The sequence below is a fragment of the Budorcas taxicolor genome, chromosome 1 (assembly GCF_023091745.1).
Source record: "Budorcas taxicolor isolate Tak-1 chromosome 1, Takin1.1, whole genome shotgun sequence".
Classification (NCBI taxonomy): Eukaryota; Metazoa; Chordata; class Mammalia; order Artiodactyla; family Bovidae; genus Budorcas; species Budorcas taxicolor.
The window spans coordinates 182,402,164-182,428,625 of record NC_068910.1 but is presented as its reverse complement, the minus strand read 5'-3'; the positions used below and the strand labels follow the sequence as shown (position 1 = coordinate 182,428,625).

The window sequence follows — 26,462 nt, the reverse complement described above, 5'->3', positions numbered from 1 at the left end:
GTGGTAGTTTGAGCATTCTTTGGCATTACCTTTCTTTGGGATTGGGATGAAAACTGACCTTTTCCAGTCCTGTGGCCACTGCTGAGTTTTCCAAATTTGCTGGCATATTGAGTGCAGCACTTTCACAGCATCATCTTTCAGGATTTGAAACAGCTCAACTGGAATTTCATCACCTCCACTAGCTTTGTTCATACTGATGCTTTCTAAGGCCCACTTGACTTCACATTCCAGGATATTTGGCTCTAGGTAAGCGATCACACCATCGTGATTATCTTGGTCATGAAGATCATTTTTGTACAGTTCTTCTGTGTATTCTTGCCACCTCTTCTTAATATCTTCTGCTTCTGTTAGGTCCATACCATTTCTGTCCTTTATCAAGCCCATCTTTGCATGAAATGTTCCCTTGGTATCTCTAATTTTCTTGAAGAGATCTCTAGTCTTTCCCATTCTGTTCTTTTCCTCTACATGCAACTGTTTAATTTTAGCTTCTTCGGCATTCGTGGTTGAAGCATAGGCTGGGATTACTGTGATACTGAATGATTTGCCTTGGAAATGAGGAGAGATCCTTCTGTCATTTTTGAGATTGCACCCAAGTACTCCATTTTGGACTTTTTTGTTGACTGTGAGGTCTGGTGCATTTTTTCTATGGGTTCTTGCCCACAGTAGTAGATTTAATGGTCGTCTGTATTAAATTCTCCCATTCCAGTCCATTTTAGTTCCTGATTCCTAAAATGTCAACGTTCACTCTTGCCACCTCCTCTTTGACCACTTCCAGTTTACCTTGATTCATGGACCTAACATTCCAGATTGCTATACAATATTCCTCTTTACAACATCAGATCTTGCTTCCATCACTAGTCACATCCACAGTTTTAAGGCTAAAATTATTCTCACCAGTAGGTGGCAACAATCTAGATGATATAAAGACAAATACAGAAAGGCCACTAAAACTGTCTAGCTTTATTTTTTATGTCCTTCTCATGATATTGAGTAAGGGGAAAAGCCATTCATAAATCTATATTTCCACTGTAATCATGGCACCCAAGAATGCCTCATAAGTCGTCAATGGGTCCTGAGATCTAATTAGAGTTCTGTTTTCAGTGAAAACTGATGACCCACATATAAAATTTTACCTTATGAAATGAATGTGCCTGAAAAATTTGCTTCTGACACATTTGTTTATGTCTTTAAATGTGATCATGGATTACTTTTTAAACTTACCTTAATGTTAATATCAATTCTATTCTCTTATCCAATGTGGTTCTCCCCCAGCCTGTATATCTTATCTATAAGTCAACTGAAGTCTTATGATTCAGTTTGTCATTAAATTGTTCTTTTCTTCCCTTCCACTTTCACTATCGTCCAGGCTTCCATTGACACTTTTGATATCGCCCAGATTGCAAGTTTCCCCCTTCTCCCTTTAATTATAATTCACAGTTTCTTTTAGTTTCAAGAAAAAGAAGCAGCAGCAGCAAAGGAACTTATTCATTGATACAACTCTTCTCTTCCTGAAAATTTGATGAGCAGAATACTACATGGATGAGCCAATAAAATCAGTTCATTTTGTCCTGAATATGAGGTTAGGCTGAGGACCTTGAAGCTGGGGACTGATGCATTGGAACAACCTGTATTACACCATATGGCATGTTAGGGCTTTGTGGACCATTGGTTCCCTGTGTGTGTGTGTGTTTTAGCCACTCAGTCATGTCCGACTCCGTGGGACCCCATGGACTGTAACCCACCAGGCTTTCTTTCCATGGGATTCTCCAGGCATGCATACTGGAGTGGATTGCCATGCCCTCCTCCAGAGGAGCTTCCCGGCCCAGGGATCAAACTCAGGTCTCCTGCATTGCAGGCCAACTCTTTACCATCTGAGCCACAAGGTTGTTCCCTAGAACTGCCCTATTAAAGTTCACCTTTGTTTGAAGAGAAAAGCTTACCTGGCCACAGCTAAGCAGTAGATGGCGTTCTCCCTTGGAGTCCTCCCACTATGCTCTGAGAAAGATGCGAAGGAAGATCTGAGTAAAATGTCAGCACTGGGAGTTGCATAGTAAAAAGATGGGTGTGAATAGCCCACTCTTGAAATTGGAGGGAGAGGGACTTGGGGCATATATGTATTTTTTATGAGCTTTTCTTTTTTCCTAGTTGTGGCAGTAATTTTTTTCCGGCTTTGTTGTCTTTTTTGTAATTCAGAGAATGTGTTTGCATCTACCAGTGGAGGAAATTTGACTGTCTCTTCTCTTGTGTCCTGCTGTGCAATTGCCAAAGGATGGGCAAGTTTCCCGCTCACAGTTTGCTCCTCGAGGGGCGGCAGTTTGCTCTCAGTGCCTCCTTGTGAGTTCTTGTCCATAGCTTTCTGCCAGCTCTTGGAGGTCATTTTGGGTTTGGTGAAACCGTCCACCATCACAACATCTCCAACTTTTGCCCCCAAGACCCTTGCCCCACAAAGCTGGCCTTTATTCAGGTTGTGACTCTGAGCTCTGAGTACCCATTGTTTTATTTTAATATAAATCCTCATGGAGACTGAGATTTTCAGAAAAGAAACCGTGGACCACATTTTACTCAGTAAATACAACACGCAGTCTTTATGCTTGTGTTTGCACGCAATGGTCAGAGGAGTTTGTCCTGCTGCGTTTTTGCAATCCAGGCACAGCACGCTGCAATTGACAAAGGCCTTCAGAATCAACAGTTGGCCAGCTTCCGCGGCTGCATGAATGGGGCATTTAGAGACGTCTGTGTGCAGGGCTTCCTGGCACCATGCTCGGTAGGGGTGCACGCCGACTGTCTCATGGGGCCGCACACCCTGTTTCAGGGCCCATTCAGTGAGCTCAATGTACCCATAAAAGGCGGCGATGTACAGGGCGACCCTTTTCTGATACCTGAATGAATGAGACAAGCCAGAGCAAACAGACAAATGTAGTTTCACTAAATACCCCTGAAGCATTCTGGTTAAAATATTTATTTCTTTCTAACTTTTACCTAAAATCAGAAAAGGCCTATAGTAATATATGGGCTTCCCAGATGGGTCTAGTGGTAAAGAACCCACCTGTCAATGCAGAAGACACAAGAGATACGAGTTCGGTCCCTGGGTGGGGAAGATCCCCTGGAGGATGAAATGGCAACCCACTCTGGTATTCTTGCTTGGAGAATCCCATGGGCAGAGGAGCCTGGAGGGCTACAATCCATGGGGTCACAAAGAGTTGGGACACAACTGAAGTGACTTAGCTCACAATATGCAGGTTAAAGCACACAGGCCCTGCTTATACACATTGTCCTACTGTGCATATGTAAATAATTCAAAGTGGTTTCTTTGGAGCAGTTTTCTTTTTCATGAAAATCAAATGTTCAAGAAAAATATTAAGCTTTGTATTAACTGGGAAAGTACGGGAAGAGATTCAGTACATTTTTAGAAATTTGAACGTTTTGTGTGTTTGTCTGCTTTGTCCTTATTTTCTGGCTTCTCAGAGTCTCCACTGCTGTTCTGATCTAAACCACTAGATTGCCTCCCACCAGCATGACCACCAGTGCCACAGTCTCCTAACTGGTCTCCCACTTCCTTCTTATCCCGCTATGGGCTTTTCCTCACATAGTGCTTAGCAATCTTTTTTTTCCTTTAAGTTGGTGGTGGCCTATGCCCTGTTCTAAACACTCTAATAGCTTCCTGCTGCAACCGAAATTCTAATGCTTCACTTTGGCCTACAAGGCCCCTGTCACCAGGACCCTGCCCATCTCTAACATCACTTCCTACCAACTCCCCTTCTCTTCCCTTACTGGCCTTCCCGACATCTCTATCCTTCCAATACCCCATCAGGCACAAATCAAATGATTGGTGAAGAGTGTTCAGAGAAATAAGAATTAGGGAGGCAAAGCTAGACAGGGCTCTGCCAGGTATTGTCCAGATCCACTTGGACAAGGCTGATCAGACCCCATTGTAGAGATGGAGGCAAGCTAGACTGGTATCATCCGAAATCTACTGCATAGAACTAACTCTTGTTTCTGATTACATGCTCACCACAGCATCTGTTCCTGTCTGTTGGCTTCCCATGGAATTCTCCTGAATGAGAAAGATGGTCTTCCCAGAACATGGGCCCTGTGACAGTTAGAGTCTAACTAACTAGAGTTATACATGAATGCATTGGTGTTTTGGTTCATATATCAATTTATTTTGAAATTCATTAGTGTAAGCCAGCAACTCTGAATTTGATCAGTTTTCCTGATTTGGGGAGAAAAGCCTCTCCTGTGTCGCCTAACTGGCCTTTGCTTTCATCCTTAATACCCATGTTGTTGGAACTAGAGCACTCTTCTTGCTGAGACTAGTTGATTCTGCCTCCTAAACGATCTTTTCACTATCTATCTGTTCTCCTAGACCCACCTCTGCTACATAAGCCTAGCTCAGGCTGCCAGTGTCGTTTGCCTGTCTGCCTCTATTCCTCATACTGGAGCCAGAGCCAACATTCTAAAATGCAGATTGCATCATGGTCTTTCTCTACCTTCCATGTCTTCCCACCATTCAAAAGATAAAGTCCAAATTCCTTCACATTCCTACAGGAGCCTTCATGAGCTGGCCTCTTCTAACCTTTCCAGCCTCTGGCCACTAGTTTCCTCTTATTCTATAATCTACTATGTGAACTTCTTTCAGTTTTTTAAATCTATTCTCGCCCCTGGGTCTTTGTACATGTAGTTCCATCTGTTTTGAAAGTGTTAGTTAATTGATCGTGTCTGATTCTTTGCTACCCTGTGGACTGTATAGCCCTCAAGGCTCCTCTGTCCATGGGATTTCCCAGGCAAGAATACTGGAGTGGGTAGCCATTCCCTTCTCCAGGAGATCTTCCCCACCCAGGGATCAAACCCAGGTCTCCTGTATTGCAGGCAGATTCTTTACTATCTGAGCCACCAGGAAAGCCCTCATTGGAACGTTTTAATCCTTCTCCCAATCATTTACCTGAGTATCAGCCCTTCAAGTTCCTTTTTAAGGATGCTTTGTCTGCTCCTGTAACTCTAGTTGTCCCTACTATGCATTCCTATATCTTCTTGCACAATGCCCATGTCATCATACTTTTCAGGCTGAATGGTAACAGCAGTGACACCTAACATTTATATCCTCCTTACCGCGTGCCAGGCTGACCTCTAAGTTCCTTATGATATTAGCTCAGTTAATCTCTAAAGTAGTTCTATAAGATAGGTGCTATTATTATTCACATTTTATAGAAGAAAAAACTGAGGATGACTACTTGCTCAAGTGTACACAGTTAAACACTGAGGGAGTAGGGCTATGAATCTAAGTAAATGGGTACTGAAGTTTGTACCCTTGAACATTTTGCAATTCTGTTCTTCCAAGAATTGGTTACTTGTTTTGTGTTTCTTCTACTGGACTGTAAGCTTACTAAAGGCAGGAACCATATCTTGTTTATTGCTCATAGTACATAGTAAATGCTCAATAGGTGTTTGTTGATTGAGTGGATGAATTGCAAAAGGAGTTTTTCAGTCTTATTATTTATATTCTCTGAGCTCTTAGATTTTATTTAAAGATTAAGTGGAAATGGTTAAGTACATGAGCACTGGAGTAAGTTGTTGGGATCCAAAATTTAGTTGGGCCCTTTGCTAGCTGTGTGATGTTGGGGAGATTTCCTAAATCAGTTTCCTTACCTGTAAAGTAAGATAAAGAATAAGATTTTTATGGGTAATCTCATAGAAATGTTCTAAGTATAAAATAAGGTAATAAGTAAAACACAATGTCTGCTACGAAATATTCAACAAATACACACTGTTGAAAGCGATGAAATGGTTCTTTGCATTCAGAGCATGAAAAGAGAGCATTATAATTATCCCCAAATAGAAATTAATTTAAACTATTTGAATATCTTAGAAAATTTCAAAAGCTGACTTTCCAGTCTGTCACCTCACAGCCTCCTGTGTGTGTGTGTGGGCATCTGTAAATTACGATTAAATCACCACAAGGGGGCACTGTTCAAAAATACCACTGCCTTAAAACCTAAAAGGTAGTTCATGCACCTGGGAAGCTACTGGCTGCAGAGATAGGTTAAAATGTCCACCTGCTTCTCTCAGCCTACCTTCCTCCACTGCCCCAGCAGCACAGGCAACACTTCATGTATGGCAAAAGTTTGAAAGTGAAGGTGAAGTCGCTCAGTCGTGTCCGACTCTTTGCGACCCCGTGGACTGTAACCTACTAGGCTTCTCCGTCCATGGGATTCTCCAGGCAAGAATACTGGAGTGGATTGCCATCTGCTTCTCCAGGGGATCTTCCCAACCCAGGGATCGAACCCGGGTCTCCCGCATTGGAGGCAGATGCTTTAACCTCTTAAGTGTGCATTAAATGTAATTTGATAAGTTATATGATAGCTTAGGAAGAGACCACGGATATTTTCAGCCAATCAATTAGCAATCAGTGGTTTTTAGAACAATTGAATATAAGAGTGGCAAGGCATTTATTATTCTGGTAGCCTTTAAAAAGTGCTGTTAAAAGTCTAATATCCAAACCAAACTGAAGTTTCCCATTTAGATTGTTAGTATAAGGAAAGCCTTCCTGAATTGCAGTTCATCACCAAAGGCTCTCAGCCCTGGTGACATCCTTGCTGTCTCATTCCAGAATATATTGCAATAAAAATGTCTAAGGGGAACTTTCATGGAACAACACCCCAGCTAAAGAGGTCCTATGTGAGTTTAGGAAAAATTGATTAGTTTAGCATTTGCTTTAACTCGTACTTGAGGACTGGTCCTTCATTTGATAAATAGTGTTGGACTTGAAGTTTTTGTCCAAGGAGACAACCCATCAGAAACTCCTTCCATCCGTCCCAGACATCCAAGCGAAGTGTTGTGCCTGTGGATACAGAGAGGTGGAGATGGTTAGAGTCACCAGATTTTGGTGATCGAAAAACATCTAATGATAGCTTTCTCCAAACTGGCCTGAACTAGGTGCCAAACGAAAAGTAGCTTTTGAATAAGGAGACAGGGATGCCTAAAAGTGCGAGAGAAAGAGAGATGCTGTCTTTAGCTTAGGCCTACATTAGTTTGGAAAAACTTTTTAACTTCTGTACACTTGCATTTTCTCATCTGCACAGTGTAAAGCATACAATGCTGGACTTCTTTCTGCAGCTATCTTAAAGTAGTCCTGTGGACGCTGATTCCTTGCTGATCTATACATCACCATGTAAATGTAAGCTGTTGTGTTGAAAGAGAAACTCAACGGTGGCAGGACACATGGACTTCTTGGGTCTTTAGCTTATGTTGTGGGCTATGGGTGAAGACGAACAATCCTTGCGTTGTCGCCTTCACAAAACAGGAGCCATTCTGCATTATGAACATAATTGCATTGCAGCTGGAGGACTCATCACTTGTTCCACAAAAGCCTGCCTGCTCCTGGCTTTCTGACTACATTCCCTTTGTCCTTCAGGCTGGTGTTTCCCAGGAATCTTTCCTCAGGCTTCTGCTCTTACTGTGTTCCCTCAGGATAAAACCCAGTCTTGGGAACTTTCTTGAAAGTCCAGAGGTTTAAACTCCATGCTTCCACTGCAAGGGGCATGGGTTTGATCCCTAGTTGGGAAACTAAGATCCCCTGGCTGGAGTCCAAACTCCAGCCAGGCCCCTGCTCCAGCTGCAGCTTCCTCCTTCCGGGGACATCACCAGCCGAAGGATCATGCTAGAACCCTACTGTTGTGAAAGACAACCTTTGCAGTGTGACCAGAAAGAGAAAAAAACAAAAACGGGCTCCTCCCCATCTGACCCACTCAGACCTTGCTCCTTCAGCCTGCCTCCCTCACTCTGTTCTGGCCATTCTGACCATTCACCTGTTCTTCAGATACATGAAGTCCACTCCCATCTGAGGATCGAAAGACCTACAATTTCTTTTGCTTCAAAGGGGCTTTATCCAGGTCCACAGGGCAGTGTCCTTGTTACTCAGCTTTGCCTTCAACATTGTATCCTCACAGAGGACCATCTCAGTCACCGTGGCTAAAGCAATTTCTGCCACAACCCACCCTCCCCGAAACCCCTTATTCTGTGACCTTACTTTTACTTCTTCATAGTCCCTATCATCAGTACTTGAAATCATTTTACTAGTTTGGACATTTTTTTTCATGGCCTACTGAAGAGGAAAATCCTTTAGGACTCACCACACCACCTGCCACTTGCTGAGTGTTCACAGATGGTCCTCTGTGAGGATACAAGAGCCCACTCCAAGTTTGTTGGCTGACTGACAGGCCACCTCAGTGCCACTGATGGCATCGTTGATCACCCCTGTGCCCTCACCCCTGAGTCCGCAAACTCCAGGCAGGCCTCTGCTCCAGCTGCAGATTGCTTCTGCCGGGGACATCACCAGCCAAGGGATCATGCTGGAACCTACTATTGTGAAAGACACCCTTTCCCCCCCAACCTGCTTTTCCTCCTGTGCCGTGTCTCAGTTTGTGTTACCACCATCTTCCTTCCTTGCTGCCTGAACTGGAAACCTGGGAATTGTTCTCCATCCCTTCCTTTCTCTCACGCCCCCAACATCTATACAATCACTTGTTTTTCTTTAGTCACTCAGTCGTGTCCAGCTGTTTGCGACCCCATAGACTGTAGCCCACCATGCTCCTCTGTCCATGGGATTCTGCAGGCAAGAATACTGTAATGGGCTGCCATTTCCTTTTCCAGGGGATCTCCCTGACCCAGGGATTGAAGCTGTGTGTCCTGCCTGGCAGGCAGATTCTTTACCACTGAGCCACCTGGGAAGCTCATACAATCACTAAGACCTGACAGTTTTACTCTTGTTTTCTCACCTCCATCTCAACCAGCTCTGTCCTATTTGAGGCCTAGATAATCTCTCACCTAAATCTACCTTGAAAGCTCCCCACAAGCTCCCCGTCTTTATTCAATTCTCTGCTCGGATGTCATCTCCTGCTCTAGCCAACCATCTACAATAACCTCTCCCCACCTTACCATACCACTCTCTATTCCCTTCTGCTTTCTTTTATAGTTCTTCATTCTATTTAAAATTGGATATTTTTCTGCTGGATGATGCATGCCTTCCCCACTGAAAAGCGAGCTTCAAGACAGTAGGAATCTTGTTACTTAAAAAAAAAATAAAAAAAGACTTTTATTTATTTGGCTTTGGTCTTAGTTGTAGCATGCAAGATCTTTAGATGTGGCGTGTAGAATCTAGTCCCATGACCAGGGATCGAACCTGTGCCCCCTGCATTGGGTCTTAGCCACTGGACCACCAGGGAAGTCCCTGGAAACTTGCCACTCTAGCTCACAAGTCTGTGCTTGTTTTCCCGAAAGGTGCCTGGCTCATGGTGGATGATCAGTAAATACTTGTTGAATGAAGTTCTGACCCACAGCTCAAACACGTTCTGGCCATGTACTGCCCTCCTAACCCTTAGTAGCTCAGTAGACGGCCTGTATTTCTCTCTGTACCCCAGGCTGTTTCTGGATTTGTGGCTTCTTTTGATATCCCTTCTTTTAAATTCTTCTGATTCTCCCACTTTTCTCTCAATAGTTTACGATGCAATCCTGGCATCACCTCCTCCAGGAAGCCCTCTTTGACTGCACCATCCTCTTACTTCTCCAGATAGAATGAATGACTGTTCAGCTGGTTACCAGAGAATACTTGGAAACTCTTTTGTCATTGAACATACATTTTTGTTTTGGAATTGCCAGTTGACAAACACTAAAAGAGAACTCTTTGAGCCCAAGCATTATGTTTCATCCAGTCTATGGGCTGTATTTTAATTATGCTCTTGGGTTGCAAGGAGACCCTCGAGAAAATGGGGCTTATTATATCGAGATAATGACATCTTGATTTCTAAGGATCCAAGACACCTCTCAAAATGGGCCATCTCTCCCATGGGTCCCAGGATCTCTCTCTCATGCCCTCTAGGTCTCTTTGGGTGCTCTCCTTTCTCCACTGACAGGCTGCCCTGCTTACTCCCGGAGTTTCTGTCCTATCACAACTTTGGCATGCATGCCACATGGATTTGCTGTAACGCAACCTTACTTCTTGACACTTTTCATTTTTCACCCCTACTGATAACCAATTTTGTCTCTCTACATTTCCCAGTTTGAATTCACAAGAATGATAGTTAGTAATAATAATAGTAATATATTGAATATGAATAGCTAATATTCACTGAATGCTTATTATATGTTCTAAGTACATGAATAACTTCATAATTTAAAATTCACAACAACCCTAAGTGATGGGTTGTATTATTTTCTCCATTTGACAGCTGAGGAAACTGAGGCACTGTAAGATGAAGTAACCCCCAGGTTTTACATAACCAGTAAGTAGTGGAACCAGGTGTTGGACTTGGACAATCTGGCTCATGGGCCCTTGTTCCTGTCCTCTATGTTATGCTTGTCTCCAAGAGAGACTCTAATTGCCTCAGCTAGGAGAGCTGAGGTCACTGGACAGCAGATGGATTGATTGCTTTTGACTCAATATGATGGCCCCAGAAGTTGCATGCCAAAGTGATGATGAGACAGTGTGTGACTAGGCTCATCCACACATATCCTCAGGCTCAGACAGGTTCACCATAAATACTTGTAGGTGAGAAAGAAGGAAGGTAGAATATTCATAACAGCAGTAGCCTTAGAGTCACAAAAGGCTGAAGATAAGAAGATCCCCCAGGGCTTCCCTGGTGGTCCAGAGGTATAGAATTTGCAGGGGACATGGGTTCAATCTCTGATCAGGGAACTAAGATCCCACATGCCTCAGGGCATCTCCTCTCTGCAACTAGAGAAAGCCCTCTCAAAGACCCAGCACAGCCAAAAAAAAAAAAAGATCCTAAAAGACCAGCCCATGGAGAATTGTCTGAATTACTCAGTGAGCTGGGAGTAGAATTTGGCTTGGAATTCACATCTCTAGGATTCTTTTGAATGCTTAGAAAGCCTCCTTTTTTTCAGTTACCTTTCTTCTCTTTCTTTCCTTTTTGCTTCTCTGCTCTTGCCCTTCTTGCCTCCACTTCACAGGTAGACACCCACACATGTTCTTCCTGCTGATCCCTCTCATGTGGTTTTGTTTGTTTTGTTTTTGATCCCTCCCTTTTACAGAATGGGTATTTTTTATGCCCCCTTCTGATGCCTATGTCAGAAGCTTTTTCTCTATCTCCTTTATACTTTAATAAAACTTTATTACACAAAAGCTCTGAGTGATCAAGCCTCGTCTCTGGCCCCGGATTGAATTCTTCTCCTCCGGGGCCAAAAATCCCGGCGTCGTGATTCAACAACAACCTTTCATCTTGGGGTTCTCATCCGGGATCCTTCAGGACAAGGTGAGGATGCTTGGAGCTCAAGCTCTTTGTTCTCTTAGCAAACACGTTTTCTGCTGTGCTTGGACTTCCCTGGTGGCTCAGACGGTAAAGTGTCTGCCTACAATGCGGGAGACCCGGGTTCGTTCCCTGGGTCGGGAAGATCTCCTGGAGAAGGAAATGGCAACCCACTCCAGTACTCTTGCCTGGAAAATTCCATGGACGGAGGAGCCTCGTAGGCTACAGTCCATGGGGTCGCAAAAAGTCAGACACGACTGAGCAACTTCGTTTTATAGAATGTTACAATCTGTAGTCTTGAAGTGGGGCTCTTCTTCCCTTACTCTTGGCCCTAGGATTTCTTGACCTTGGCCTCATTGTCCTTTGTGGGTTGATTGCTAGTTGATGGCGTGTTTACTCACAGAGCCTGGTCTGCATTAATACCCTCAAAGCTCCTAGCCTACCTTAACCCTCACAAGTCTGGCCTCAGCTAGGAGAACTCACTCTCTTGCTGGAGAATTATGGAATTATTCTGTAGAGGTTGAGTAGCAGTTCTACAAATACACTCTAGAAATGCCTTCATAAACATTTTCCAAAACATGGATTATCCCCGACATAATAGATTTGTTTTTCTAAAGCTTCTTGCTGTATTTAAACTTTCTTGTAAAATATTTGAGGACTTTCCTGACAGTCCAGTGGTTAAGACTTCATCTTCCAACACAGAGAGTATAGGTTTGATCCCTGGTCAGGGAGCTAAGATTCCACATACATTGTGGGCCAAAACACCAAAACATAAAAATCAGCAGCAATGTGGTAACAAATTCACTAAAGACTTTAAAAATGGTCCACATCAAGAGAAAATCTTAAAATAAAATATTGAATTTCTATGACTAGCACTAGAAACAAGAGATTTTAAACACTGTACCAAGTATACTGATATCATCTCCCAACTTAAGTGACTTACTATGTTTTTAATTTATGAAAATCACTCACACATGAGCATTGAAAAGCTTTAGCTTAGCACTCTACCCTAGGCTCCTTGGTCCTCCACAGTGAGGCCACATAGTCTCCATTTGAATGACTGGAACAGTCTGAATTTCAGTAGCAGAGGATGTGTTAACATGGCAGGCCAGCAGCTCAGAAGTTTGGTGGAAAGTTGCTCTTCCTATTCATCCTGATCAGATGTTGTCCTGTTTTAATAACTTGCCTTATTCCTCCAGGAATAAGAGACCAAGCCCCCATCTTATGCCTCAGAGCACAAGTCTCAGTATGCTACTCTACCTTTGGGGTTTCAGAACTGAGATCCCACCTCTGTTCTCTGAGCTCAGAACCTGGAGAATTCTTATTCTGAATCCTAGTCTCTGGGGTTAGATTTCTCTTACATGTTGACAGAGGCTCCAGTGTCAGCAACCAGCTTGCCTCATTTCCTACCTTTTATGTCATTCATTCATTGATTCCTGGTGGCTCAGCAGTAAAGAATCTGCCTGCAACGCAGGGGACATGGGTTCGCTCTCTGGGTGGGGAAGATCCCCTAGAGAAGGAAATGACAACCCACTCCAGTATTCTTGCCTGGGAAATTCCATGGACAGAGGAGCCTGGCAGGCTATAGTCCGTGGGGTCTCAAAGAGTCCTACAGGACTTGACAACTAAATACCAAACAACAAAACAAAATAAATTCCTGGTGCTGATTCATCTACCGGGCCCCTGCTGGATCTCTCTAAGGTTCACCTTCTGTCTTCTTCCATCTTACCAATTGTTAATCCAGACTTACCTGCCTATTCCAGGACCCTCACCAGCAGAGTATTTTACGTGAACAAATGTTACAGGTGTTTTAACTATTAATTTCAGTTTTTTGTAGTAAAGCAGTTCTAATTTCTCAAAGATCAAAGGTGACAATGGATGGTTTTTCTCTTAATGCTTAACTTTGGAATTTCTAGCAAATTTCTAGGCGAGTGAGTAGGCACCGTTTAGTAGATAATCCTTCCATCCAAATTGAGCTGTAATGCCTCCTTTGTCAAACATTAAATTCCTTCATAAGCTTAGGAATTCTGTTAGAAAATAGCAACTTATTTTTAAAGTGCTATGTTGCTCCAGAAAGTACAACTAAAATTTATAACCAAAAGTAAAACTAATGAGACTTAAACTTAAGGACTCTTCCTACATGAACTGTCTAATTCTTTACTCTTAATTTTTTAAAGTGGGTTCCCCACATTGTATATATTTACAAAACCTGGATCCACCCACTCTGTACTTCCAAACCCATCTACCATGCCTCAGCTATTCAGGAAAGCAAGGGCAAGCAACAGTGCCTGTTCTAGGGAAGGTCTCCATCCTCTCCCTGTGTGGTCCCTATATCCCAAGTTCTTGGATTCCTCATGCATACTCTGGGGACCGTATTTGCCTGTCTGATTTGGGCTTTTTCTTTCTGAACGTGGAAACCATGTCTCTGGCTTGGGTTTCCCTTAATGGAAATCAAAACAGAACACTGATCAGAACTTTAAGAGGACAAATAAAATAGGTATCAGTAAAGACACTGGGTTGACAGTAAAAGTTGTTGGAAAGAGCTCCACCCTGAATGTGAGATGACTATTCATTACCCATATGACCTTGAACAAGGTCACTTAACTTCTCTGAGCCTCAGTTTTCTCATATATAAAAGGAATTAAAATGGCACAGTAGGTCTCTGCTGCTGCTACTGCTAAGTCGCTTCAGTCGTGTCCGACTCTGTGCAACCCCATAGACGGCAGCCCACCAGGCTCCCCCGTCCCTGGGATTCTCCAGGCAAGAACACTGGAGTGGGTTGCCATTTCCTTCTCTAGACAGTAGGTCTCTAAGTGGCCTAAAGTCTGGCTGAGGGGCGCTGGAGCCCACCTAGATTTCGCGGCCTGAGCTGACAGGACCCTTTTCTTGGAATAGTCTCTCAGATGTGATATGCTCAGTCTGGGCCATGAATACATGCCATGAGGTGTTCACAGTGTGAAGTACCAAATGGCATCATTCTGTCCTGTATAGGTTGATTCAAGAAAAGGTGTATGTGTGTGTGTGTGTGTGTGTGCGCATGTTTTTGTCTATTGGACCTATATAATGTGTCACTAAACCTGAAGTCATAAAATTAGAAAATCACAAACATTAGGAAATGTTTAGCTTTGATCAATGTTTGATAAGTTAATTCTCAGACATTCTATCACCAAAAGAGCCCTTTATCCCTGTAATCTTTGTAATGCCTGCAACCTTTCTGTCTCCATCCGGTTTATTGAAATTGCTCTCTCTGAGCTCACCAATGACCTTTAAGCCAGATCAAAAGGTTTTTAATCATACACTGTCTTTGGTCTTTTACCAGCATCCAGCAAACAGTCTCTTCTTCATCATCTGTGACAATGCAGAATCCCTGTTCTGCTTCCGACTCTGACAGCTTTCTGTATCATTTTCTGACTCCTGTCTACTTACGTCAACTTCAGCACCTCCTTCTTTGAGGATCATTTTAAAGTGTGTTATCCTTGACATACCCCGAGCAAGTAATTTAAGCATATAGAATCTTTTTGTTTTCTTTAAATCTAGAAAAAATTATGGGTTGGGAGAATTCCCCGGTGGTCCCATGATTAGGATTCCATAATTCCATTGCAGGTGGCACAGGTTTGATCCTTTGTGGGGAAGTAAGATCCTGATGCCACATGGTGCAACCAAAAAAAAAACAAAAATAGAGGTTGAACCAGGCCATTTCTGAATTCTCTTCAGTCTCTAAAGTGTCTCATCATGACCTGAGCAGCACAAGCCTGAAGAAAAGTCACCCTGGTTTTCTCACTTATCTTTTGTCATTTCATTAAATAACTAGGTCATCAGCTGCTTGAAGACAAATGCCACTTGTGTAGCATAGTGTGTGCATGCTCAGTCATGTCCGACTCTTTGCAACCCCATGGACTGTAGCCTTTCAGGCTCCTCTGTCCACAGGGATCTTCAGGCAAGAATACTGGAGAGGGTTGCCATGCCCTCCTCCAGGGGATCTTCCTGACCCAGGGATTGAACCTGCATTTCCTGCATCTCCTGCATTGCAGGCAGATTCTTTACCGCTGAGCCACTGGGGAAGCTCTTGAGACTGTGAGAAGGTTCTTATTTCTAGTCTACAGACCCAGACAACAAAGAGAGTTTTTTTTTTTTCTTTTTGCTGTGCTGGGTCTTCAGTGTGGCATGCAGGCTTCTCTAGTTGCAGTGAGCAGGCTTATTTAGTTGCCCCAAAGCATGTGGGGCTCTTAGTTCCTTGCACAGGAATGGAACCCGTGTCCCTGCATTGGAAGGTAGATTCTTTATCTCTGGGCCACCACGGAGACGCCTCAAAGAAGGGGGGTAATTTACATAAATTTGATAATTTACATCCACACTGCACCTATAGAGGTTTTAGTGTAGAAACAACCCCCCTCCTGTGGTGCATCTGGTATCAAAGAACCCGAGTGCCGAGTAGTAGGTGCTATCACACATCATGAGGGGTACCGAGGTCTGTCTGGTAGTCCCTGAGCAGGTTGCAGTCGTACATCTCCAGTCCCTCTGGGGTCCGAAGACAGAAGACACTCACAGGGAAGCCACATCTCAGAGCTATCAGTGTTCTCAGATCAGACACTTTTTTACCAAGAAGGGAAATGCCCTCCATGATGGCCATGGTCTCTTGGGTCACAGCGTTGAACACACAGAGAGTGGGCTTATCTTCCTCCTAAGGGAAGAGAAAAGGAGAGAACTCAAGAATACGTCTTATCTGGGGGTTGGGACGAGGGACAAACATCTTGGAGTGTTGCCCTCAGTGCCTCTAGCTCCTACAGCATGGGTACTAAGGTTGCAAGCAAGAGCCAGTGAGGTGCCTTGACTTCTGGTCTGAGTCTCACGCTTCTGTCTGAAGATATTTGTGAGCCCTGATGGAGCAGGATATAGCAACTCACTCCAGTATTCTTGCAGGAGAATCCCATGGATAGAGGAGCCCAGTCCATGGGGTCACAAAGAAGCGACTTAGCATGGCTTTGAGAAAAGTGAAGGAGACTTGGCAGGGCTTTGAGTCCCTTCTTACTTCTTATCTATGGGCCCAGATACCCAGGAGGAGTGGTGATCATATATACCCATGCTCTGCTTCTGGAGGTGTTAGTTTAGTAACAGTTCCTCCATCATGATGTACTTTAATAAGGAAATACTGTGGATTCTAAACCTCAGCCAATTAAAAAACTCTTTCTAGGAGGTTGTCTGTGGGGAGTGGGACTGAGCTCAGGGTAGGAGTAGAATTTTGCTTATCATTTTATGCTCTTCCTCTTTTGTATGGTTTGACTTTTTTTTTTTTTTAATAACTGCATGTATTTACTTTTACTGTTTTAAAAAGGGAAGTACTCGAGAAGATCCCCTGGAGAAGGAAATGGCAACCCACTCCAGTATTCTTGCCAGGAATATCCCATGAATGGAGGAGCCTGGCAGGCTACATACCATGGGATCGAAAAGAGTCCGATATGACTAAGTGACTTCACTTTCACTTTTCACTAAATAAAAGTGACAAAAGTTTCCTTTGCTCTTTTTGTTTTGGAATCTAAGATGGAACTCAGATATCCGAGAGTTTAGAAGGAATGTTTAGGAGAATGTTAATCTGTTAAGACAGTTAAATCAATCAGACCAGGACTAAAAAAATGTAGCAAAAGGGGCCAATGGGGAAAGGGCGGGAAGGAAAGGTTACTAAAATTTCTAAAATTTTCCATTTTACAACCACAACAACAAAAGAGAAACTGGCTTTACTTTCTCTTTAGCGGATTCAGGAAGATCTTGTTTTTCTTTAGCGTGATGCTGCCACAGCAGATGTCAGCTCACGGAGCTGCCACCCAGGGTCCCAGTAACTGGTTTCACAGGGTCTTGAGCAAAACTGAGAAGCTGGCCTGGCCTCCAGGTTCCTCAAGTGACTGCTCCAGCCAGCCACTGCTCCCTTGCCCAACTCCTGCTCCCCTCCCGCTTCTTCCTATCAGAATTGTCTTGGGTTTCTGCAGGAACCCCTCCCTGCTTTGGGGTCTGTAATACATGAAATTCGTTGTGCACCTCCCAGATAATACATTGCCACAATGTGAGCAACACGCAGATATCTTTGAAAGAGCCTTTAAGGAGTAGTGTTATTGATGATCGCTTAGGCTGTGGCGCTCTTATCTGAGGTCCATTTCGGGGACTCAGATCACTGGGAGCAGTTGAGCTCTCTTCTGCTGAGCTAATCTGCAGGCAGAGCTGCTCATTGAATTTTAAGTGCTTAGAACCCTTTTCCTCAACAGCTCCTCATAAACGCCCTCAGAAAACATGGAAAGGACATAGGAGTCACCCTTTGTCTTTCATCACGCTCCTGTTTTCCTATAGCTCCATTAAGGCTCCTAATCCATATGATATTTATAGCCAGGAAGAAATTCCTATGAAATCTGGATAAAAAGATAGTGAGGAAGAGAGAAAAATTATATTTTATGTAATAGTTATTTCTTATTTCTTTTATGATTACTCTGATTTCCCTAAAGTTAGCCCTTGATCTGGGTTTTAATTTATATTTAGAATTAAATGCAGAATGTACAAACAAAACAGCAAAGCCCCAAACCACCCTTAATAACTAACTGCTATTTGATGTTAGAAAAATAAATTTAAAAGGTATTTTTCAGAATATGAATAAATATTTGCCTCCTTCATTTTAACCTGGGGTATGTTGGAAACTATTGCCTGAGTTTTGTTCATTGTTGTCACCCAGTGCCTAGAATAGTACCCAGTACAGAGTGGACTGTCCATAAATATGTATTGAATAAATAAGTCATAACACATCTGGAACACGGTTCTCATTGCACTATTTTAACTCTGTATTTTCACCATTTTATAAGCTTTGTTTTTGTGGGAAACCCATTTTAAGTTCACTAACCCATTTTAGTGAAGGATAGGGAAACCTGGTGTGCTGTAGTCCGTAGGGTCACAAAGAACTGGACATGACTTCATTGGAAGGACTCCAATACTTTGGCCATCTGATTGCAAAGAGTTGACTCATTGGAAAAGACCCTGATGCTGGGAGGGATTGGGGGCAGGAGGAGAAGGGGACGACAGAGGATGAGATGGCTGGATGACATCACCAACTCGATGGACATGAGTTTGAGTGAACTCCAGGAGTTGGTGATGGACAGGGAGGCCTGGCGTCCTGCGATTCGTGGGGTCGCAAAGAGTTGGACACGACTGAGCGACTGAACTGAACTGAACTGAACTGGCAACTGAACAACATTTTAAGTTCTACTGTGGCATACCAATTGATGATGCTTCTTCCAATTGGTTTTACAGAGAAGGAGCAGGTAACCATTGATTAACAGCAACTTGCTGACTTATCTATTTATAAAAAAGGCATTTATCTATATGATATCCCTCCCTGAATGTTCTGAACATTGAAACACTGGTAGTTATACCCAAGAAAGTCAGATACTGTTAAATAAGCAATTCCATAAACAAACCATTATTGACAAATGTAAAATTAGGTTTTCTACTTTACAAGCAAACCGAGGCACCATGGTAAGAGATACATACAAAGTGTCTTACTTTTCAATAAAGAAAATACTTAGATCTATTTCATGCATGCGTGCATGCTCAGTTGCTCAGTTACTCTTTGCAACCATATGGACGGTAGCCCACCAGGTTCCTCTCTCCATGGGATTCTCCAGGCAAGAATACTGGAGTGGGTTGCCATGCCCTCCTCTAGGGGATCTTCCTGACTCAGGAATCAAACCTGTATTGCAGGCAAATTCTTTACTGCTGAGCCACAGGGGAAATTCTCTAAATATAATTCTGCCAGAGAAGGAGAAAATAAAGATCATTAAGAATGTGTGGAACTTGAGTTTTTAACTAAACCCTTCGTGTTGGCCAGTCCTGTGACTTATAATCCTATTCTTCCTGGACTCTCTGGAAGAGTCTTGTACCCCTACATTTGATTCTTGTCATTAGTAGTTTAGAACTTTAGGGAAAGTTTAGAGTTCAGTGCAAAGGCAGCTTGTATCACTGTGATGGATGATGCTTAATTGGCAGAAGTCATGAAATATTTTTGTAAGTAAAATTATGAACATTGGTTGCTTTGGGGAGAGAAACTGGGGGCCAAAAGGAGAGAGACTTTTTATTGTATATCCTTCTGTAACATTTGACTTGAGCACCATGTGAATGTACTACCTGCTGCTGCTGCTGCTGCTAAGTCGCTTCAGTCGTGTCCAACTCTGTGCGACCCCACAGACGGCAGCCCGCCAGGCTCCCCCATCCCTGGGATTCTCCAGGCAAGAACACTGGAGTGGGTTGCCATTTCCTTCTCCAATGCATGAAAGTGAAAAGTGAAAGGGAAGTCGCTCAGTTGTGTCCGACCCTTAGCGACCCCACGGACTGCAGCCTTCCAGGCTCCTCCGTCCATGGGATTTTCCAGGCAAGAGTACTGGAGTGGGGTGCCATTGCCTTCTCCAAAAACACATTATGTATATACATATTTAAAGACATGAAAGACATTTAAGAAATAACATGGAATTTAATCTGCTTAAAAGTGTATTATACTACAATTTTCTGAATATTAGAGGGAGAAAAGCAGAAGAAATTGTTTTTATTTCCTTTTCTGATGATTAGGCATCTTTCAAGAACATAAAAACAATACCTCTAAAATAAGAAACAAGGAAAGGATGCCCACTCTTGCCACTCTTATGCCATGTATTGGAAGCTCTAGTCAGAGCAATTAAGCAAAAAAAAAAAAAAAAAAAAAAGGGAGAGAGAGAGAGATGAAAGGCATTCAAATTGGAAAGGAAGATGTAAAGCTGTCACAATTTATGGATGACTTGATTTTATATAGAGAAAAGCCTAAAGACTCTACAAAAAAAATCTATTAGAAATAATAAACAAAGTTGGAGAGTACAAAATCAACTTTCAAAAATCTGTTGCAATTCTAGGGACTTCCTTGATGGTCCAGTGGTTGAGAATCCACTTTGCAATTCAGGGGATGCAAGTTCAATCCCTAGTTGGGGAACTAAGATCCCACATGCCTTGGGGCAACTAAGCTCACGTGCCACAATAAGAGAACCCAAACGCCACAGTGAAGATCCCCTGTCCCACAGCTAAAGACCCAATGCAGCCAAATAAGTCAGTTCAATTCAGTTCAGTCGCTCAGTCGTGTCTGACTCTTTGCGACCACATAAACTGCAGCACGCCAGGCCTCCCCATTCATCACCAATTCCTGGAGTTTACTCAAACTCATGTCCATTGAGTCGGTGATGCAATCCAACCATCTCATCCTCTGTCATCCCCTTCCCCTCCTGCCCTCAATCTTTCCCAGCATCAGTCTTTTCCAATGAGTCAGCTCTTACATCAGGTGGCCAAAATATTGGAGTTTCAGCTTCAACATCAGTCCTTCCAATGAATACCCAGAACTGATCTCCTTTAGAATGGGCTGGTTGGATCTCCTTGCAGTCCAAGGACTCTCAAGAATCTTCTCCAACACCACAGTTCAAAAGCATCAAAAGCACTCAGCTTTCTTCACAGTCCAACTCTCACATCCATACATGACTACTGGAAAAACCACAGCCTTGACTAGACAGACCTTTGTTGGCAAAGTAATGTCTCTGTGTAATGCCAAATAAGTAAGTAAATATTAAAATGCTACTCTCTCAATTCATCCCACCCTCTCCTTACCCTTCAAGAGGGAGGGGATATATATACACTTATGGCTGATTTATGTTGTTGTATGGCAGAAACCAACAGAACAATTACCATCCAAAGGGGAAAAAAAAAGAACAAAGAAAAGACAAAGAATCTGTTGCATTTCTAAATGCTAACAATGAATTAGCAGAAAGAGAAATTAAGAAAGCAATCCCATTTATAATCACAATGAAAAGGATAAAATACCTAGGAACAAATTTAACCAAGGAGGCGAAAGACTTGTACACTGAAAACTCTAAAACTGTTGAATGAAACTGAAGACAACACAAAGAAATAGAAAGATATTCCATTAGTTCTAAGAATCAATATGATTGGACACCTGAAACTAACGCAACATTGTAAATCAACTGTATGCCAATAAAGTTTTTTTTAAAGTTGACTTGTTGTGATAGTATATGGCCTACAAATCCTAAAATATTTACTATCTAACCTTCTGCAAAGAAAAAAAAACCAAAACTTTGCCAGTTCTTGTGTTAGATAATTATATCTCAGCAATGTTGAAAATGCTGGCTTGAGTATTACCATAGTTTTGTAAGAGAATGTTGTTCTTGCTTCATAATACACACTTAAGTATTTAGAAACAAAGAATCAACATTATGAAAATGTTCATAATAACTAAAACAGTCTACAGAGTCAATGCAATCTCCATCGAGGTCCCAAGCACATTTCTCACAGAACTAGAACAACAACAACAAAAATCCTAAAATTTATATGGAACCACAGAAGATACCGAATAGCCAAAGCAGTTTTGAGACAAAAGAACAAAAAAGTTGAAGATACCACACATTCTGGTTTCAAACTATATTACAAAGCTATATCAATAAAAATGGCATGGTATTGGGAAAAATAGATTCATGGAATAGAATTGAGAGCTCCAAAATAAACCCACACATATATGGACAATTAATTTACATGAAAGGAGCAAAGAATATAAAATGGAGAAAGGATGGTCTCTTCAATAAATGTTGAGAAAACTGGAAAACCACATGCAAAAAAAGAAGAAAGAAAGAGAAAAGAAAGAAACTAGATCAATATCTCTACCATGCACAAAAGTCAACTCAGAATAGATTAAAGACTTAAATGTAGGACCTGAAACCATAAAATGTGATAGAAAAGAACACAAGCAGTATGCTCTTTGACATTAGTCTTGGCAATATTTTTCCAGGTATGTCTCCTCAGGCAAGGGGAACAAAAGGAAAACAGTACTATATCAAACTATAGAACTAAAAAGCTTCTGCACAGCACAACAGTAGTTCAAAAAGACATATGTACCCCTGCCCATGTTTATTGCAGCATCATTTACCATAGCCAAGATATGGAAACAACCCTAAATGCCCATCAACAAAAGAATGGATAAAGAAGATGTGGTATATATATATATATATATATATATATATATATATATATATATATATATATTTGTGTGTGGGGGTGTACAATGGAACTACTTGGCCATAAAATGATTAAATCTTGCCATTTACGACAACATGATGGACCCAGAGGATTTTATGTTAAGTAAAATCAGACAGAGAAAGACAAATATCATATGATTTCACTCCATGTGGAATATAAAAAGCAAACTAGCAACACCAAAAAGATAAACAAATCAAACCAAAGACACAGATACAGTGAACAGAGTAGTAGTTAGCAGACAGGAAGAAGTGGAGGTAAAGGGGTATGACAGGGGTAAAGGGGATCAGTGGTACAGAGATGAATGGAAACTAAATTTCTAGTGACAAGCATGCTATAGAGTTTACGGAGTAGAAATATAATATTGCATGCATTAAAATTATATAATATTATAAACAAATGTTGTGGCAATGAAAATAAACTTTAAAAATACATGAACAAACGCTTATAAGATATTAAAAACACATATAAAAATATAGTCTTTTTATTTACCTAAATGGGGATCAAACAATGTTTATTTTTCTGTGACTTATCTTTACTACATAATAGTAAATATTTTAGAATATTCCTTTTAAAAATAGACTTCCCACTTAGTCTATCAGTAAAATACATGAAAACAAAGAGTTAGCTTTAGCTACCATTAACATTTTCTAAATGCTAAATATGAGAAAATTAGTGCCCCATTTAGCCAAGAATATGTACTCTACTATGTTCCCTGAGGTTGGTGTTTTCATATGGAGTAGAGAACCAGTACTGAATAGTATTTCTATCTTAGAGAGCAACTCTTATATTGCTTGTCTCTTTGAGAAATTGTTAAAAGTTAAGGATCCTTCACCCCAAAGGTCTCCAGGTACATAGTTTTGCATATTTTGCCATTTTAGGATTTTGTTCTTAAAGCCCAGCCATGGATCCCAAATTAAGCACCACTGATTACGGACAGTATGAATGGAAAATGCTGTCTCTGTTTGTACATACAGCTAATTCACGAATGGCTGTGCTGATGGATTTGAGTGTAGAAACTGCCCCTTCATTTTTATGGTTATGGAGAATTTCTTCCCTTTCCTCATTCCCATAATCTGTTGTAAACCCGAAGAAGTGACTTAACCTTCTTTCTCTCACATCAGTATTCTAGATCTGCTCCTTGGTCTTGCTTCCATATTGGTTTACGGGTTGCTCTGTGATGACTATTTTGGGGCAGGCAACTTACGGGGAAAGAGGAGGGAAGGGAAAAAAGGAGTTAATGAGGGAACTCTATCCAGTCTCCATGCCTTGTTTGCCTTACTGCATGGATTTTTGCCCAAGACTAGTTTTACAAGTGGAAGAGAGGGGAAGGCAAGAAGAGAAAACCTCTTCCTAAGTTACGAAATCACTTTGGTTGAATTATCCATAAGTTTATCCAAAATGAGGTAGACATCTTGGACAAATGTTACTCTGTTCATCCATCATACCTTAACAAAGCATTTGAGAGTTGAACAAAATGATATTCCAACATCAGCAAGACTCCAGCTGTCCTTTAGAGCTGCCCCAGCATACGTCAGCTCCAGATACCTCCTGCCTTGTTCATCTTCAGAGAGAGGAATGTGGAAATAATCCTTTAAAATCAATAGCACATTATGAAAACAGCACATCTCTACATTACTAGACCAGCCATGTAATCTCTTTTCTTTCACATTTTCTACTGAGTATTATAAAATTGTTTGGGAGAGAAGGAAGAAGTCTTAGACAGGAGTTTTCAACCTGGAGTCTTTAGATATTCCCAAAAGTTTATGGATAGAATTTAGATGGGAAAAATGTGTATTTGGTTTTTATTAACTCCAAATAAAATTGGAATTTTCGTTATGAATATAGGCAACAAACTAAAGTAGCCATAATTGCCTGTTCCTATGACTTTGTCACCAATAGAAATCACAGCTATCTTCATATCCCATTATAGTTGCTGCAGATATCTCAAAATATTTATACTGATCTCCTTTGAAACTGTAATAGTTATGAGACACACTGAAAACACTTGCTGTGTTAATAAGGAAACCCACATGTCACCAATTTGTTTTCTAATTTTTGAAAATTGTATTTCAATATAACTGGTTTGCTTTTTGTGGATATGCATTTTATTTTATGCATTTAAAAAGGAGTCCATAGGCTTCACCAGACTGCCTAAGGGATCCATGACACATAAAGGTTAAGAGCCTCTATGTTAGAAGATCTAGATTTTAGAGGTCATAGTAATTAATAAATATCATATAACTATGATTCAATAAATGCTCCTCAGCAAGTGGGAATAGATCATCTCCAGTTAAATACCATTTGATGGTCAGTTCCTAAATATTTGTCTTAATTTCCCACTTTAGAGTGAGCATTTATAAGAAACTTTTAAGAAAAGTACTGCACCCAAATTATTTCTTATTCTGGCTCCACGATCCTAGGTTAAATGGTCAACCTCTCTGAACTGCAGTTATTCCTGGATGCAAAATGAGACTGTAGCCCCAAAGTCCCCTCTGCATCCCAAGTCCTTTGGTTCTTTATAGTTGCTTGCTCAACACACAACCCATTGTCTGATAACTGGCATGTTCTACTTACCCAGCCTAAAGTTAGTGTTTTGTTTTTCTCCTTTTATGAAGAATTGCAATAATACTATCTGGCCAATGCACAGACATATGAATCTTATAAAGAGAAGAGAAGTTAAATTTCCCCCCCACCCCGAGAATTTTCCTGTCTAGCATATTTACAGTTAACATTATCTAACAAGTGATTATGTAAGCAAACAATGATATTTTCAAGTAGTTTTACTTCCCTGTTTGCTGAAAATGTACCCAATAATATCTTTACCCCACAGACAGTTTAAGCTTCACTGCATAGTTAAAATTAAAACGCATCTTAGTGGCTCAGGGACAAAATACGTACCTTTATCATCAGCTTGACAGCCTCCACAGTTTCATCTGTTGAAACATCAAACGGTTCAAAAGATCCCTCAAAGGCTATGAAAATTCTCATTTTCTCAAAAGAAGAAGCTTTTCCCCAAAATTCTATTGTATAGCTGGGAGAATCCCAATTCACAATTAAAAATGATGGCCGGGGCCACTGTTACTGTCCAGCCTCAAAGGCGAGTTGAGAGAACGTGGAGAGAGCAGTCGTGCAGGGCCACAGTCTCGGGTGATACTGGCAGCAGCTCCAGTGGAGGAAATGTATCTCTGCAGATGGCATTAGTCAACAGCCACCTGTTCCTCTATTACGGAAGCCAGCATGCTTGACAATGGTTGAGGCAAGTGTGAACAGGTGTCAAGCATGTAACACAAAAATGCCACATGTGAATTACAATTTGTGATGTGACCACCGTCCACTGACCCTTGAATCCATAGTCGCCCAAGTACAACTGATCAAATGACCCTTTGAAAGAGATATTTGATTGGGATGCCTTGGCACAGAGTAAAGCAAAACAAAGTTGATTTTCTTGAATGTGACCATCCTGGAAGCTCTCTGTAAATAACTCTGAGCTGAAGCATTCTGGTTTCCATAACAACTTTGTGTACTTGCTCCCCGGTGGTATTTCTAATCCTGCCACGGGGTACAGAACAATACCCACTTGCACCAGGGAGATGAATGTGTAGGCAAAGGACTCTGTGGTTTTCCCTTCTCTGCATAAAGGGATCTGCCCAATAACAACACAATACAGTTGGTATTTCTTTTAGTCCTTGCCCTTATGTTATTTAGAACAATTTACCATTGTTATCTCCTTCAACTTCCGTTAGTGTTGGTGGAAAATATTTCAAACCCCTCTCAAAAAAATGAGCAAACATATTAAGCACTATTACTCAAGTTTATAGAGTAAGCATTTTACTGGAGCTTAATTCTGACTCTCCTTTGAAATCCACAGTATTATACACCTTGTTTAATGTTATTATGTCTGATCATTTTTTTTTCATATACATAAATCCTGTTTTCTTCCTGAAATTCCTCCCAATCTAGGACAGAATCTCTATCTTACATTTCTTTTTATTCTCAACAGCACTTACCATAATATCAGTCACATGATAGGTGCTCAGTAAATTTAACTCTTGATTAATTCTATTCTGATTCCCAGTCTGAGTTCCAATTATAAGAAACTTGAGAAAACAG

At 41.5% G+C, this 26,462-nt stretch overlaps 1 protein-coding gene across 1 annotated transcript in view; it reads right to left on the bottom strand.

The window, feature by feature from the left end:
• Nucleotides 1-25,340, bottom strand: part of ANKUB1 (ankyrin repeat and ubiquitin domain containing 1) — a 31,325-nt gene extending 5,985 nt beyond the window's left edge. Inside the window, exons 1-5 of the mRNA XM_052649403.1 lie at nucleotides 25,251-25,340; nucleotides 23,798-23,941; nucleotides 15,726-15,942; nucleotides 6,724-6,838; nucleotides 1,941-2,879 (exon numbers count right to left, since the gene is read on the bottom strand). Coding sequence (XP_052505363.1) covers nucleotides 1,941-2,879; nucleotides 6,724-6,838; nucleotides 15,726-15,942; nucleotides 23,798-23,941; nucleotides 25,251-25,340 — 1,505 coding nt within the window. The remainder of the gene's footprint in view (nucleotides 1-1,940; nucleotides 2,880-6,723; nucleotides 6,839-15,725; nucleotides 15,943-23,797; nucleotides 23,942-25,250) is intronic.
• Nucleotides 25,341-26,462: the final 1,122 nt, after the last annotated feature.